The sequence below is a fragment of the Gopherus flavomarginatus genome, chromosome 2 (assembly GCF_025201925.1).
Source record: "Gopherus flavomarginatus isolate rGopFla2 chromosome 2, rGopFla2.mat.asm, whole genome shotgun sequence".
In the NCBI taxonomy this organism is placed as follows: Eukaryota; Metazoa; Chordata; order Testudines; family Testudinidae; genus Gopherus; species Gopherus flavomarginatus.
The window spans coordinates 94175680-94192036 of NC_066618.1; the positions used below are offsets into that span (position 1 = coordinate 94175680).

The 16357-nt window shown below is 40.9% G+C and overlaps 1 protein-coding gene across 1 annotated transcript in view; it reads left to right on the plus strand.

Moving 5' to 3' along the window:
* EPDR1 (ependymin related 1) overlaps positions 1 to 13936 on the plus strand; it is a 47200-nt gene extending 33264 nt beyond the window's left edge. The window contains exons 2-3 of the mRNA XM_050937816.1: positions 4157 to 4365; positions 11419 to 13936. Coding sequence (XP_050793773.1) covers positions 4157 to 4365; positions 11419 to 11609 — 400 coding nt within the window. The 3' untranslated portion in view covers positions 11610 to 13936. The remainder of the gene's footprint in view (positions 1 to 4156; positions 4366 to 11418) is intronic.
* The last annotated feature ends 2421 nt before the right edge of the window (positions 13937 to 16357 follow it).

Consider the following 16357-nt stretch of genomic DNA (forward strand, 5'->3'; position numbering starts at 1 on the left):
CTTTAAACATGCAGATAATCCCACTGAAGTTAGATTGACTACTGTCATAACTATAAAGGGAAGGGTAACAACCCTCCTGTATAGAATACTATAAAATCCCTCCCAGCCAGAGGCACCAAAATCCTTTTACCTGGAAAGGGTTAAGAAGCTCAGGTAACCTGGCTGACACTTCACCCAAAGGACCAATAAGGGGACAAGATACTTTCAAATCTTGTGGGGGGGAGGGAACGGCTTTTGTTTGTGCTCTTTGTTTTGGTGGTGTTCGCTCTTGGGACTAAGAGGGACCAGACATCAATCCATGTTATCCAAATCTTTCTGAACAAGTCTCTCATATTTCAAACCTGTAAGTAACAGCCAGGCAAGGCATATTAGTTTACCTTTGTTTTCTCAACTTGTGAATTTAACCTTTGCTAGAGGGAGATATCCCTGTTTTGTTGTAACTTTGAAACTAAGACTAGAGGGGTTCTTCTGGGCTCTTTGGATCTGATTACCCTGTAAAGTTATTTTCCATCCTGATTTTACAGAAATAATTTTTACATTTTCTTTTTAACAAAATCCTTCTTTTAAGAACCTGACTGATTTTTCTATTGTCCAAAGACCCAGGGCTTTGGGTCTTTGATCACTTTGTAACCAATTGGTTAAGATATTATTCTCAAGCCTCCCTAGGAAAGGGGGTATAAGGGCTTGGGGGGGATATTTTGGGGGAAGAGGAACTCCAAGTGGTCCTTTCCCTGTTTCTTCTTAAATCACTTGGTGGTGGCAGCGTACCAGGTTTTAACCTAAGCTAGTAGAAATAAGCTTAGGGGGCTTTCATGCAGGTCCCCACATCTGTACCCTAGAGTTTAGAGTGGGGACACTGCTCATGTGCTTAAGGTTGAGTACATCATAAGCACGTGGAGGATTGAAGCCTAAGGTACTCTCTGCTTGAGTAATGGTGGTAGAATATATCCTTTATGTAATAATAATGTATCGTTTGATTTTACAAAATACAGAGTAAAACATATTCCCTTCCCCCAAATACCTTATAATATATGAAAGACAAGATGGAGAAGGCAAGACATTGGATAACAGTTCAGGAAAAGGAAAGTGTGAAGAGATTATTGTTAGGGGAAATAAAGTAGGAAGAATTTGAACAGAAAATTGGTTTTGAGGAGGGATTTGAAGGAAGAAAGAGAAGTGAAATTCTTTAAAACCAGGCAGGATATAATGTGGATGTCACATCATTTTAAAAGATAAATCAGCATTTTTATCTTTGGTTAATTTGCAAATTTTCCAGATGATAATTCAAGGTCAAACGTTATTGCTATGCCATGAGACTCAGCTGCATGTGTGCAGCTCACTTTTCCAAAGGCATTCTCTCTCTTTGAATCTCAAGAAGCCACTACTGAACTTGTGCAAGCAGAGGAGGAAGCTGAGCTGGAGCTAAACCCTTAAAACCTGATCCTGCAAACACTTAAGCATATGCATAATTGTACTCACATGAGTAGCTCCACTGAATTCAATGGAACAGAAGTTATGCACATGCTTAAGTGTTCACAAATTCAGCATTTTACTGGTCAGATACCAGGTAGTTCTCCTGACCCCTGTCACAATGATGTGAACTTTTCTTTCAACAAAGAGAATGTAAATTGAGTTTAGGCCAGTAATGCAGGGCCGCCCAGAGGATTCAGGGGGCCTGGGGCAAAGCAATTTCGGGGTCTCTTTCCATAAAAAGAAGTTGCAATACTATAGAATACTATATTCTTGTGAGGGCCCCGGGGCAAATTGCCCCTCTTGCCTGCCCCCCCACCAGATGGCCCTGCAGTAATGATTTTGTGGCAATTTTCGCAGGAATCAGGGTGTCTTAATCCACTTCCAGTTGGTCTAATTACGTTTTACTTACCTACATTTCCCCTTGTATTCGGATACGCTATTCTTCACTTTCTCTCTTGAGCTGCTATGAGTGTTGCTAAATGGCTTTTAACCACTGTTAAATGTTTTCTATGTTTTAACATTTAAATAACTTCACCTGAGCAGTGGGTAAAGTGATTCCTACCTATGTATATTTTATATGGTGAATTAGTAAAATTTTGAATTGCATTCACTTCCACCTGGTCTTACATAATATTACATTAAAAGAATGTTCAGGTTGAAAAGTCAAGCACTTAAAAGTTAGAAAATGCCAGAATTAAGCTTCCCCATATGCATTATGATACAGTCTTTAATTACATAATCACATCCTATTTTTTCCACAGGACCCCCTAAATCATTGAGTGCAGGGGATAGATGGTGCTATGAGAATGAATCAAGCTTGTATAGTGAGTAAGGCTGTTGTTTATAGGAGCCGTGCCTCATTTGTTACAAGTGTTATGAATGAGGCAGGTGATTCCATTTTCTGGTTAAGGAAGTTGAATGCCACCCTGGAGAATTGGATTCTATCGTTTCTTGTCCTTCAGAGTTGTGATCTGGCTTAATCATTTAAGACAAATACGTACATTAAAATGTTCACAGATGGCCATTAACTTTGTGCTCAATTTCTACACTTGACACCAGATTTGCAGAAGTGCTGAGTGCTTACAACTGCAACTAAATTGAAAAATCTGACTGGAGTTGTGCTTTGAATATATAATATGCTGTACATGTGCTAAGTACTCTGGAAAACTGGGCCCTAGGTGTCTCAAATTGGGCACCCAAAATTAGAGGACATTTTGAAAATTTTGGCTTTAATTCCCCTGAGCCTCAGTTCCCGTGTGCCTCAGTTCATGTGGCAAGAGCTGTGCAGGGACTGAGCATGCTCACTGAGGATGGAATCTTCAGGGAACTTAGCCACTAAACTCAAAGAAGTTGAGCATATGAAAGCTGAAATTTTTCAAAGGCTTATACCTTGGCCAATTTGGAGAGACTTTCACAGGGATGCAAATGATATAACCCTAACGCACAGGCCATCCTCCTGCCAAATGTCAAGCCGTTGCTCCACAAAACTGGCAGGTGCTAGGGCTTCTAAAATAAAATGTTGTTTAAAAAAAATGTAACAAGGGCAAAATATATTTTCCCCTCGTCTCAGGCCATGGCTACACTGGAGAGTTGCAGCGCTGGTGGTGGGTTTACAGCGCTGCAACTTAGTAGCTGTCCACACCTGCAAGGCACATCCAGGGCTGCAACTCCCTGGCTGCAGCGCTGGCTGTACACCTGGTCTGCTTGGGGTATAACGATTGCAGCACTGGTGATGCAGCGCTGCTCGTCAAGTGTGGCCACCAAAAGCGCTGTAATTGGCCTCCAGGGTATTAGGAGGTATTGCAGAATGCCTGTTCACAACAAACCGGAAGAGTGGCTGAACTCCGGGCACCCTGGAGCTGCTTATCTAAAAAACAAACACAGCTCCTGTTTGCTCGAGTGACCGAGGAGAGGCAGGCAGGGGAATTGCTTTGGAATGTTCACAGCTGTTTGCTTGAGGAGAGAAGCCACACGGCGGAGGGGGAGTGGGGAGTCCGTGTTGAGCAGCTGCTTATGTGGTCTGAAGGCTATTTAGGAGTGCATAATTTGCATTTAGTGAAGAAGAGAGGGGTGGGGGAAGAGGTCAAAACTTTTAAAATGATTGAAGGTAGGTGCTGTGTATCTTCCAGTCCTTAGAAATTGCAAGGCAGGGAGCTGACAACAGCATCAGCTCCAAAAATCCACTCTCTCTGTCTCCCCCACGCTCCCTGTCACACTCCACCCCACCCCCCTCTTTTGAAAAGCACGTTGCAGCCACTTGAATGCTGGGATAGCTGCCCACAATGCACCACTCCCAACAGCGCTGCAAATGTGGCCACACTGCAGCGCTGGTAGCTGTCAGTGTGGCCACACTGCAGCGCTTTCCCTACACAGCTGTACGAAGACAGCTGTAACTCCCAGCGCTGTACAGCTGTAAGTGTAGCCATACCCTCATTCTCAGAAATGGCTGAAGAACTTTAGCTGAAACTTTTAAAAAAACACCAAAAAATAAAACAAAAAACCCCTCATACTGAGGCTGATACCCATTATGGAAAATTTTAGCCAAAATAGTTAAAATTTGACAAAATTATAAGTGACTAAAAACAGAGTATTATAGAGAGACATCTCAGGCAATGTTAACTACAGGGAGTTCTACCAGCTATAAAACCATCATGAACATTAACTGTTTTTTTTAATGTTTCAGATTCTTTGAATATATATTTCTCTATAAAGATGCAGTGATGTTTCAGATTGAGCAAGTCACAAAGCTGTGCTCAAAGATTGCTTTGACTGAGCCTTGGGATCCTTATGATATTCCTGACAACTCCACTTATGAAGACCAGTACTACATTGGGGGTCCTGGAGATGAAATTATGGTACAGGAATGGTCTGATAGAAAACCAGCCAGGAAATGTAAGTATTTGGTTTGGTTTTGTTGAAAAATATCTGCATTTCCTTTACCCAAGATATAATTTTCCAACTGACTGTTAGCATTGACTTCCATATTACCACAAAATTTGCAGGAAGAAATAACATGTAATAAATATCCAGTACATACTGTATCTCATATTAGTGCGGCATTGTATTAAAGAAAATGTCCCCATTATTTAAGAGTTAAATATCTGAAGAGCATATAATGGAGTTGTTTGCATGTCTCAGACAAAGTTTAGGATGAAACCACACCATTTTCCCATTAGAGTCCAGTAATCTGAGCCCAGAATTATTCATAAGAAAATCTATAATATAGAGCAGGGGTCGGCAACCTGCGGCACGCGTGCCAAACATGGCACGTGAGCCAATTTTGAGCGGCACGCAGCCGCCTGCCGCAGTCCTGGCCCTCAGCCCCCTCACCCACCGCTCTCCCCTGCGGGGGCAGGAGGCAGAAGCTTGGTTCTGCGGCAACCAAGCTTCCCTGTCCCCTTGCTTCTTCCCCCAGAGTGGTGCTTTCCTGCCCCGCCCTCTCTCCTTCCCTGCGCCAATCAGCTGATGGCCCTAGCGAGGGGGAGGGGGGAAGAGCAACAGCGTGCAGGCAGTTCCCTAGAGGGGACAGAGAGAGGTAGGGACGGAGCCTTGGGGAAGGGGGTGGAACAGGGCACATCCCTTCCAGCCCCCTGCCTTGAGCCGCTCAGGGCAGAGGGCTGGGAGCACCCCTATGGGCTGAGTACCCCAGCCCTTTGCCCTAATCCCCCCCATACTGTCTTCTATCCTACACTCCCCACGCCCCCCAGCCCTCTGCTCTGACCCCCCACACACTCAGCAGTCTGCCCTGCACCCTCATACCCCCAGGCCCTCTGCCCTGACCTTTGAACCCCCCACACACCCAGCCTTCTGCCCTGACCCCTCCACACACTCGGCTTTCTGCCCTGCAGCCCCCATACGTCCCAGCCCTCTGCCCTGACCCTTGAACCCCCTCACACACACAGCCTTGTGCCCTGCACCCCCATACCCCCTAGCCCTCTGCCCTGACCCCCACCACACACTCAGCTTTCTGCCCTGCAGCCCCTAAACCCCCCAGCCCTCTGCCCTGACCCTTGAACCCCCTCACACACACAGCCTTCTGCCCTGCACCCCCATCCCTCTGCCCTGAACCCCACCACCCCACACACATCTAGCCTTCTGCTCTGCATCCCCACAGCCCCATCCCTCTGCCCTGACCCCCCACACTCAGCCTTCTGCCATGCACCCCCCACACACACACTCTGCCCTGACCTTTGACTCCCCCATACACCCAGCCTTCTGCCCTGCACCCCCCACACACCCCAGCCCTCATCCCTGAACTCCCTCACACCCCAGCCCTCATCCCTGACCCCTGAAACCTCCCCACCCAGGTCTGGGGTCCCGGCCGCAGGCCCTGCTCAGCCCGCTGCTGGCCTAGGTGAACAGAACTCCAGGCTGGCAGCGAGCTGAGCAGGCTGGCGGCGTAAGATCTGCATTTTAATTTAATTTGAAATGACGCTTCTTAAACATTTTGAAAACCTTGTTTACTTTACATACAATAGTTTAGTTATATAATATAGACTTATAGAAAGAGACCTTATAAAAACATTAAAATGTATTACCAGCATGCGAAACCTTAAATCAGAGTGAATAAACGAAGACGCGGCACAGCAGTTCTGAAAGGTTGTCGACCCCTGATATAGAGAAACTCTTTCACAGTTTCAGGAGTAACTGCATGTGACCTATGTGGCTTGGAGATTACCCAGTGACACAAGGACTTCTTGGAGCCAACTGACAGAGGGCACTGGGGCTGCACAGGGTTTTACAGGGCTCCCTTGGTCAAACATATGCACAATAATCACTGAAGGGTAGCATGTGAGGTCTCTGCCAAGTGGTAGTGTAGTCCACTGGTAATCCTAATAATTTCAAAATGTATGCATGGAAATTATGTTCTTAATGCCTTGATGTTAAGGCAGATCGCCAGGAGGTGACACACCTTGGACGGCTTCCTTTCAGGCAGAGGGTAAGAGACGCCTATCTCCTTGTATGGTCATTTGGGAATTGTGTATTGTATGCCACACAGTGTAGACCTATTTCCATACTGAGCCAGTTGTTGATTAAGAGATTACAAAGTCTACAAGAAAGGAGTATATAGGCATCCTGTTTATGAAGACGGATTGTTCTGATATTTCTATGGATGCAAATACCCTGGATCCTTTGCTGAGAAGGCAAATTGACGCCATGTTTTGCCTCATGAAAACTGGGTCACAGCCAACCTGTCTGAAATACATTGGAAGGACTTTGGGTGAGCATTGCTCTACAAGACATGAAAGTATCTAGTTAATTAAGTCTGGGTTCTAAAATGTGTTACGACTTTATTTGATATGTGACCATTTGTTTCCAATACTTCTACCTGCTATTACTTGAATCACTGTGCTTTGTTAAATAAACTTATACTTGGTTTCACTATAAACATATCTAAGTGCTGTGCATTAAGCAGAGCCGTGATCTTAGGTGGAACTGGTAAGCTGGTGTGTACTGTTCCTTTGGAAACAGCGAATCTGTGAATATTACCAGAGTCCAGTGTATCAGGGACTGGACACTCCAGGGAGAGGTTGAAGAGGTCGTAGGTTAGAGTGTGCCTGTCACTAACCTGTAGAGAGACAGTGAGGCCTACGTAGACCTAGAGAGGGTGCTTGGGCTGCCTCTGACTGATAGAATTAGGTAGCTGTCCCATCGCAGGCATAGACAAAGCTTTTCGTGCTAAGAGTAGGTAGTAGCAAGATGCCTCACAACCCTGGGTACCCCTGGAAAGCATCATACCCAGATTCTAACAATAAAAAAGAGTTCTTAAACCTCCCTGAATTTAAACTGAATTTAGAGCATTATCCAGTTGATACAACACTTACGATTATGACCAACAAAATATATGGCTGGTTATGAACCTTAATAATCAGCCAAGGGAAAATATTTCTTTAATAAAAAAATTAAAAATAAAACAAAGAAAAAGATTGTTAGAACTCTAACTAGACTGGATTCATCCTCCCAGCATTCCACAAGAGACACATCACCATCCGTCCCAGGAAAAATTTTATTCAGATCCAGTATTGTTGGCAGATTTATGTAACTTAATATCCAGATAGTATCATTTTGCACTCTTGAAGTCATTTGAATATGCCCGGCTATATTGTACACCCACAATTATTTTTGTGTGTTTTATATGATAGTATTGAAAGAAAACAATGTCTTGTTCATATCTATCTATCCCTCACAACTAATTTGGCTTGGATTCTTATAGTAAAGTTATTCTGGTTTCAATTGAAATATATTGTACTTTAATAGCATTTTATTTTGCATTCATTTTTATATGAAAATCACTAAAACCACCACAAGAAGGTCCGAAAAGGAGCCTGTAGACTGTTTTATATATGTTCACTAATGTATTATGACTTTCTGATAAGTGTGTTGAATTATTGCTCATCTTATCAGCCTTTATTTAGATGTTCTATATGTATATCACTACTCAAATTGTTTTGTTAATGTGGACTGAATTTTAAAATGATAGAATAAGTGCGCATGACCACTCTTTGGATAAGAGAAGGCAGGGTCCACTAAAGGGCTGGAAGAAAGAAAATATTTGTCACTAATAGGAATTACTGAAATGCGGAAGTCACTGCATCCAGCATGATGGTGTATATTTTTCATCCCTTAGGGGCTGGAATCAGGGTTTCTGTAATAAGAAATACTAATCAAATGCACTAGTGTTTAGTACAAGGTTCTCTGGACTTGGTAGTATCTAGGCTTTAAAGCTTAAAAAGTATCAAGTGGTTATATTCAGATGTATTCTTCCTCTCCATATCTTAGAATTTAATTTGTAATGTCCGTGACTGAGCAAGGAGACATATGGGAATTGGTGCACTGGCCAATTTTGAAATTTCTGGGCAGACTCTAGCTTATGCAAAGATACAATGTTGGAATAATATACACATGCAAATTCAAGAAGTATAACATTTTGTAAAAAGCCAAGATAGAATCAATAGCCTTAAAGTGCCCTAAATTCTTCACCTTTAGTCTTAGTTAGAAACTCAGTTTTTTCAAATTATTTGTTACACAGTAAACAATTTTATATCAACCTTTAGAATCCCTAAGAGCCTTCCACAGAAGAAATCCCTTAATTATTACACCAAAGGAAAGATATCTGTTCTGCCAGTGTCTAATTATGGCACCTTTTAAAATCTTTATAATAAATACAATACAATTCAGCTTTGAATTGCCTCTTTCATAAAAACTATATCCCAAATACTGTGCAAAAATATGCTCTAGTTCATCCAGGTGTTTGAGCACATCCCTAAAACTATACAGTCACCACGTTAAAAAAGGGAAAGAGAAAAGTTAAGGGGTGCAGACAAGAGAGAAAATAAATGCTATGAGGTGAGATTTAAAAAAGATGGTGAGTCAATGAAGCCCTTCTAGATGGCAGAAGCTGCAGAGAGAGAAATTCTTGTATGAACAGTGGCAAGATTACGTGAAGTGAAAAAGGGGAAACTAGTGGTGGAGGACCAGAGAGAGAGAGAGAGGAGATCGGAGAGTTAGTCTGGACTAAATCCATGATGTATTCTCCATCTCAGGATACAAATGTGTTCTTGACTTGTCTCTTGCAGTGGAGAATAGGGTCCAAGGAGTGCAGTTTTGAACAGGACTTCAAATGAATGGAGAGCCAGGGGAGATGCTTAGGGAGGTGGAAGTTGCACTAATGAAGATATGGATGAAGATTTCCACAATGAGGCCGGGCAAGGCTTAGATGGGCAATGCTGTGGAGAGGATGGTGGGCAGATTTGCAGACAAAGGGCTGTGGGAGAAGTAAAATTTAGGGATTAGGATGATACCAAGGGTTTACAGAGAGATGGGAGGAATGAGTCAAGGAAAGAGGCAGAGGAGTGGAGTTGTGTTTGGGAACGTTCCTTCTTTTCCAGGATGAACACTTCTGTGTCTGAGATAGTTAGCTAGAAGATTATGAAAAGAAGCCATGCATATTTTCATTAAAGATGTGACAAAAGGCAAAATAGGTACAGCTGAAGTTCATCAATGTAAAATTGCCATTAGGAATTAAGATAACTATAAAGAATGAAGGTAGAAGGTTGTGGGTCTCCACAGAGGAGCCCTGGGGTAGAGAAGGAATTTCCACCAAAATGGAGAATGAGCGACTTCATAGGTAAGAGGGAATCAGATATCCTACTTAGCTCAGGAAACTGAGTATTGCACAGTGTCAAAGGTGGCTCTGAGGCCCAGCAGTATGAGACTGGAGAAAGAGCCTTCAGTAGCAGAAGGAAGAAATACATTTGGTGATGTGTTAACTACAGGAACGAGAGAGGTTTCCAAGTTATGGGCAATGTGAAGACCATCAAGGATACTGACCTTTTAATCTACCTAGGACCAAATGTGGGATGCAGTGTTTGATGTTTACTCGAAATGTGGGACATAAAACATTTTTCGTGCAGGAAACAAAATGCCCTGGAGTTCCTCCCTTTAGTGTAAATAACTCCTTCTAGAACATCAATTTCATGGTTCTTTTGTGAGGTAAATAATTTTTGAGAATAAAAAGGAGATGTCAAATTTGTGTGGAAGATTGGTGAATTTAGGACTAAAATAAATGATGTCCCTCCAAATGAGGGACACATGGGAACTATGAGAATAAGATGGAGAGGTGAGAGAAATCTGCTTTTTTGATTACATTGATGAAAAATGGATACTTACAGGTAGTGCCGCAGATTTGCCATGGCAGTTTTTGATCAAAAATCATTGGTCAATTTAGTAAAAGTGACAGGTTTAGGGGAAAACAGTGTGTAGAGTCATGGATATGATAACTCAACTATACCTCTTTAAATACAATATACATAAATGCCTCCTTCTTCACTGCCCTCACCTTAATGGGGCGGGGTGGAGGAGGCACTGACCTTGCAGCAGTACCCTCCGCATCAACACAGCAGCCCTAATCCCAGCTCAGTGTGGAGGGAAGGCCCTGGGGCGAGGGGGCTGGAGAGCAAGCTTATCCCACACTCACTTCACAGCAGCAGCTACTGTCCCACGGGACTGGGCCCGGCTCCCTGCACTGGGCATTGCCACCTGGCATGTGGGTCACAGTGCAACTCACTCAAATTTGGCCTGGTTGCCAATCCATCATGATATGAGGGAGCCAGGCCCAGTCTTGCAGGACAGGAGCTGCCACTATGCGATGAGTATGGGGTGGGCTTGTTCTCCAGCCCTTTCGACTGGGGCCTCGCCTCTCCACTAGGTTGGCGACCCACCTAGATGCTTCTCACGACCCACTGATGTGTCATGACCCAGGGTTTGGAATATAAGTGCTTTATTAAAATAATGGGCACAAAGAAAAGTCTCAGACAAACAGAAAAGTCAGAGCATCCATGACATTTTTACCACCCTGACAAATTTACAGCCCTACTTATAGGTCATCACTTGTTTTAGGTGAATATAAAGGCAAAGGAAGCATGATGTCAGAAGGGTCCAAAGAGAGGAGAGAGAGAGAGTTGAGGAAGGGAAAGTAATGGAAGAGAGTAACAGTGGGGGGTTAGGGAGGGAGTATTACAGTGAATCAGGGCAATATTAGATTGACAGAGGGAAGTCTGCAAACGTGATTCTCTAATCAGAACAATTTCCTGATAATTAGGGATTAACCCCTGTTGGATTAACCCAATCCTAAATTGATTGCTGCTGTCCATTAGACTAGCAGATATCAGCCCAGCTCATGACTTGCTTAAGATATGTGTACAGTACACAGTTTTCAAAAACTGCTCCAGAAATTAATATTCAGCTCATGACTAAACATTTTATCTTGAAATAGCAAAGGCTGGGATTTTCAAAGTTCTAGGTGCCCAAAATCCCCTGGGGCTCTTTTGAAAGTTGTCACTGAAGTCAGGAAAATATACAAATGTTCTCTTGTCTCTTTAATAACAACTTTAAAATAATTCATGCTTGTCCCATAAAATAGTTACACTTTGTGCTTCATTATAGTTGAGTCCTGGGTTGGCGTTTACACAGTCAAGGACTGTTACCCAGTGCAAGAAACCTACACCAAGAACTACAGCGTGACAACCTCTACCCGCTTTTTTGATCTACAGCTGGGTATTACTGACCCCTCTGTGTTTACCCCACCCAGCACCTGCCAGGAAGCCCAGCCAATAAAGATGAAAGATGAATGCTGATTATGGACAATGGGTTGCCACATGCAAACAAATAATGACATGGAGGATAATTATTAATAATCATCAACTGACATGTAAGCTGATTTTCAACCTGATTTTTGTCTTTTTGGAATTCTGAGTTTTCATCTGCAAGGGAACACAATATATAATTGAACAGGAAGGTAAGATGTGTAGCAAAAAGGATATCTTTATTTCAGTGTTTCACTAAATTAAACTCTGTTCAACGATGCACTTGGTGTGTGTTACTGATGAAGTAATGTTTATAGGCACTATTTTAGCTGTGAATATTTTTTGAAAGTTTCATTATTTAATATTTCAAAATGTCAGCACAAAAGTATATTGTGTTCCTATTAACATAAAAGAGAAGTTGGGTATCGTTTATTACTTCTGGAGGGATTTATGGAGTTGATCAAATATATTCTGTGTAAGAGCTCAACTGTAACCATAAAATGGCATAGTTTAAGCAGACTATGTCAGAGTGATTACATGCATTCTCTTGGGGTTTTTTATCCTCGCTTTTCAAAAAGCTTTCAGTCAAGTGTATGGGGGTGTGCAGTTGTTGGGCTTTTTGCAAAGAAACCAGAGTGACTATTCATATAATACTACGTGACTGATGTAATACTTTAATGGGGGAAAAATAAAAAATTAAACCAAAGGTTTATTTTCTCACATTTGCTAATCCTTCCCTGAAGACTTTCTACAGAGTCTGACTAGACATATTTCTGTTTTATTCATTTCTAATTCATGCTTTTGTCAAGACATTTTTGCTTTTAACATATGCAAGGAAATTAATAGATATTGCATGTGAATTGCTATAATTGTCCTATTTTCAGAAGTCTTTCTTTTTTCAGAGAGTGTGAAAGGCCTTTACAATTTCAGGTAGAAGTAAAAAGCACTTGCTCCTGTCACCTAGATTAATGCACATACAGCTCCTCACGTTGGAATTCTAACAAAAGACCTAAATGTGTGCCAAAAGGGAAAATGGTATTTTAAAGGCCTTTTGCATAGTATGATTACAATGCACTATGATCCAAACATGAATGACAATCCTGCTTTTGTCTGCACCCATTCCTTTGATCAATGAACATGTTCATTGTTAAATCAGCATTCCAAAACATAATCATCCACATACAGCTATTTGCTGGTGGAAGGAATGAGAGCTTAGTTATGAATAAATAAACAAACAAACAAAAACCAAAAAGCCCCAGGTAATGTACATTTTTAGCAGTATAAGCAGTACAGGATATTCAAGTGATATGGACTATATAACTGTCCCATCTTACTGTTTCTGAAATTATAGTAAATGCTTTCATCTTCCATAAGTCTAGCATTTTATTTCAATTGTTACTTGATAATATATGTAGGGACAAATTCTGATCCCCTGACTCATGTTGGGTAGTACTTTACTTCATGAGTTGTCCTGCTGAAGTCAACGGGACAACTTGTAGAGGAAGGTGCTATTCAGCATCAGTAAGGGGACCGCATTCTGGCCCTTAAAGATAGTTATTTGAAAATATCCCACCAAGACTACTACCTCTTCTAGGACAGTCTTCATAAAGAGAAAATGATGTAGGGTTACAGTGATGGTGGAGGATTATATACAATGTATAATTTACTCACCAGTAGTACCTTAATTAACAAACCAAAGGCCAGAATCACCTTTGGAAGAGAGTGGACCTAGGTATATTATTAGTTTCTCTACACCTTACTAGCTTTTATCACTTACACACTGTGCTACAGTGTCACGGTATTTTCCTTTCAGAGCTGGAGTCATGAAGGAATTTTCTTTAGTGGAGCCCTTCCTGCAAGTATACATGTGAACTAGCTGAAATATAATTAATTAATGGTATTTTCCCAAACATGAAAAGTTTATTGAGATGTGCTAGTGAAAATAGAATTGGATTTCCTATCAATTTAGTATGCATTTAGTCTGTGATTCCTCTATAATTTTGTGACTAATTGCATATTGTTTTCATTAGGGCTTCTTGTTGAAAGCTGGAAAATATAATAAACTTGGCTAGCAAACATGGAACTGTGACTCCACATCATTAGGAAAGACTTTCTTGTAGTTTAACAGATATCTATGTATTCTCTCTGTGTGCGGGTGTAATACCATGTCTATAATTATATTGCTTATAACAATATTAGATGGTCTTTTAATATTCATTTGGAGAAGTCTGTAACACAAAGTGCTTTTTAAAATGTTGCAGTGACATCCAAGTTAATTTTCAATGGCAAAATATATACGGTTTAAAACAATGCTGGTTTTGAATTTTTTAGTTCTGCTCTATATATTCAATAAAGGGACTTGTTAAAGAAAGAATAAAGAGCCTTGGCTTTGTTTCTTTGTTGTTTTTAATGAGTGCGTCATTAAACAAAAAGTTTGCTTAGTTTGTTATCACTGTCTTCAACAGAGGCATATAAGGCCCTTAACATTGCTTATTGGCCCTTTTACACCACTCTGGCAGTGTTAAGTGCTTTATAGTGGGAGTAAATTACCTTTATGCCAACTTTAAGGTCCATTTCCACTGCCTGGGTGATGTAAAGGGGCTTTCGTGTAAATGAGACTCTGGGAAAGTAATTTCTTTATAACAACTATCCTGGGTGTAATACAGTAATCAAACATTTTCTTTTCTCATTAAAATCAGTGAGGGCTTCAGGGTAGGGAGCACTTGTGAAAATCAGGCCATTTATTTAGGTGCCTCAATGTAGATGTGAGGGTAAAATTTGTAGAAGAATCTAAGTGAATTAAGAGTTTAAGTTGCTAAAAAGCCTAAGTCCCATTGACATTCAGTTTGAAAATTTTACCCACTGAAATTAAGTAGCAACAAACTAATTGTCAGTGGGACTTAGACTCGTAAGTCACTTAGGTATTTTTAAAAATTTTACCTCAGATGCCTAAATTTAGGCACCGATTCTCATTTGCAGAGGTTCTGAATGTCACCAATTCCATTTGACGTAATGCTTACACCATTGTTGTTAATATTAAATTGTAGTTCCTCTTGCAAGGTTTGGATGGAAACTGGCACTGCTACCGAATTTGAGATTGATCTAAATCTGGCAGGTAAATTCTAGCACTCGGTGATTAACTTGTGTTCAATGTGTGGCATTTTTTGGTTCTCCAACTTGGTGGAAAAATATTTGTACCCTTGTTTTGTTTAGGAATAGCCATCAGAATGCATTGAACTTTAAAGGGGGAAAAGACAATTTGTACTAGTAGACTGGAATGCAATACTACAAAGAGATTGTTTCACTAAAATTAACCTTGACATTGGGTTGTGATCCTCTTCCAGGACTGATCCCACTGAAACTCCATTGTAAATGGGACTAGTTAGCCACTCATGAATTAAACTGCAGAGCAATACCAGCAAGCTGTCTAGTTCCAGACTTTCCCACCAAAATGTGAATCTTGTGCTGTCCAACACACTGCTGAACAATGCAAGCTCATATAAAGTCTGTCATTTCATCAATGGAAAATTGTATGCTCCAGCCTTGTTATCCCAAATGGAATTTTCCATACACTTTAATCCACACTGGTGAAGATAAAACAATAAGATGTGTTTATTAACTACAGAAAGAAAAGAAAGTTTTTAAGTGGCTACAAGTAATGAGGCATAAAAGTTAGGATTGATAACAAAAGAAATAAGATAAAACACACACTAATTGCATAACTTAACAAGCTAAGTGAACTTAAAAGAAAAAGGGTTTTCTCACCATAAACTTACAGCAGGCTGTCCTGGCTGAAGAGTCCCTCCCCCCATTCATTTCTTTATGCATCATTGATGTCATGAGCAGAGATGAAGAAGGAGAGGAGTGAGGTCAAGCATTTTTCTCCCCTCTTTCCAATTCAATTTCTTGAACTAGAAATATCTTTGTTGAGTCATGGTGACCAAACAGTCTCTTGTGGACGTGAGGTTTCAGCTGTCCTTGTGATGAAATGTAATTTCTTGTCAATGCCTTCCCCCTGCCAGAAAATGGCTTCTTAACTAAGTGATAGCCCACTCGACTTTGTTAATACCTATCTTGGGGTGCCAGTGTGTCTTTGTCTCCAAATAATTGGTTTAGGCCTGCCTTTCTAACCCCGGAACATGTTACAGCAAATGTTATACAGTAGAAAATTATAACTTTACATACAATGTCGATACACATTTTACCACGAAAATAATGTTCAGCAGATTATGAGTTTTCAAATGATACTTCACAAGGCATGCTTGTACAAAATTTATCGTAGTCTTGTAAAAATGGTGAACATGGGGTATAGACTATCACATCATCATTCTGGTGACAGGATTAACACATAGGTAGGATATACAATATACCTCTCTTTATCTGAATGGCCTGGGAACATCTGAAACTTTCAGATAACAGGATGTTATCTGAACAACAGAAGTGCTGTTTTGAGCTGCAGTTTTTCTGACATAGAAATACGGGGAACAAAAGGAGTAATGCTGATGTTTGCTTAATAGTTGGTTTTTTAGTAATGAGTAAAAATCCAACTTTACTTACTTTATTAAAACACCAAAATGATATCAAAACCATTCTAGACATAATTTAATTCTGAATTATTTATCTTTTTTAAAATACTGACTAATCACAGTCTGTAGTTTGTGAGCATATCTTTTTTGTTCAGTTTTCTAATGTAGTTATGCAACAGTAGATTCTGTAAGATAGTTGCATCAGTCACTAAGAGGTTACCTGAGAAGTTACTAACGAGTGATTACTAACATAGGGATTTATGAAGGGGACAC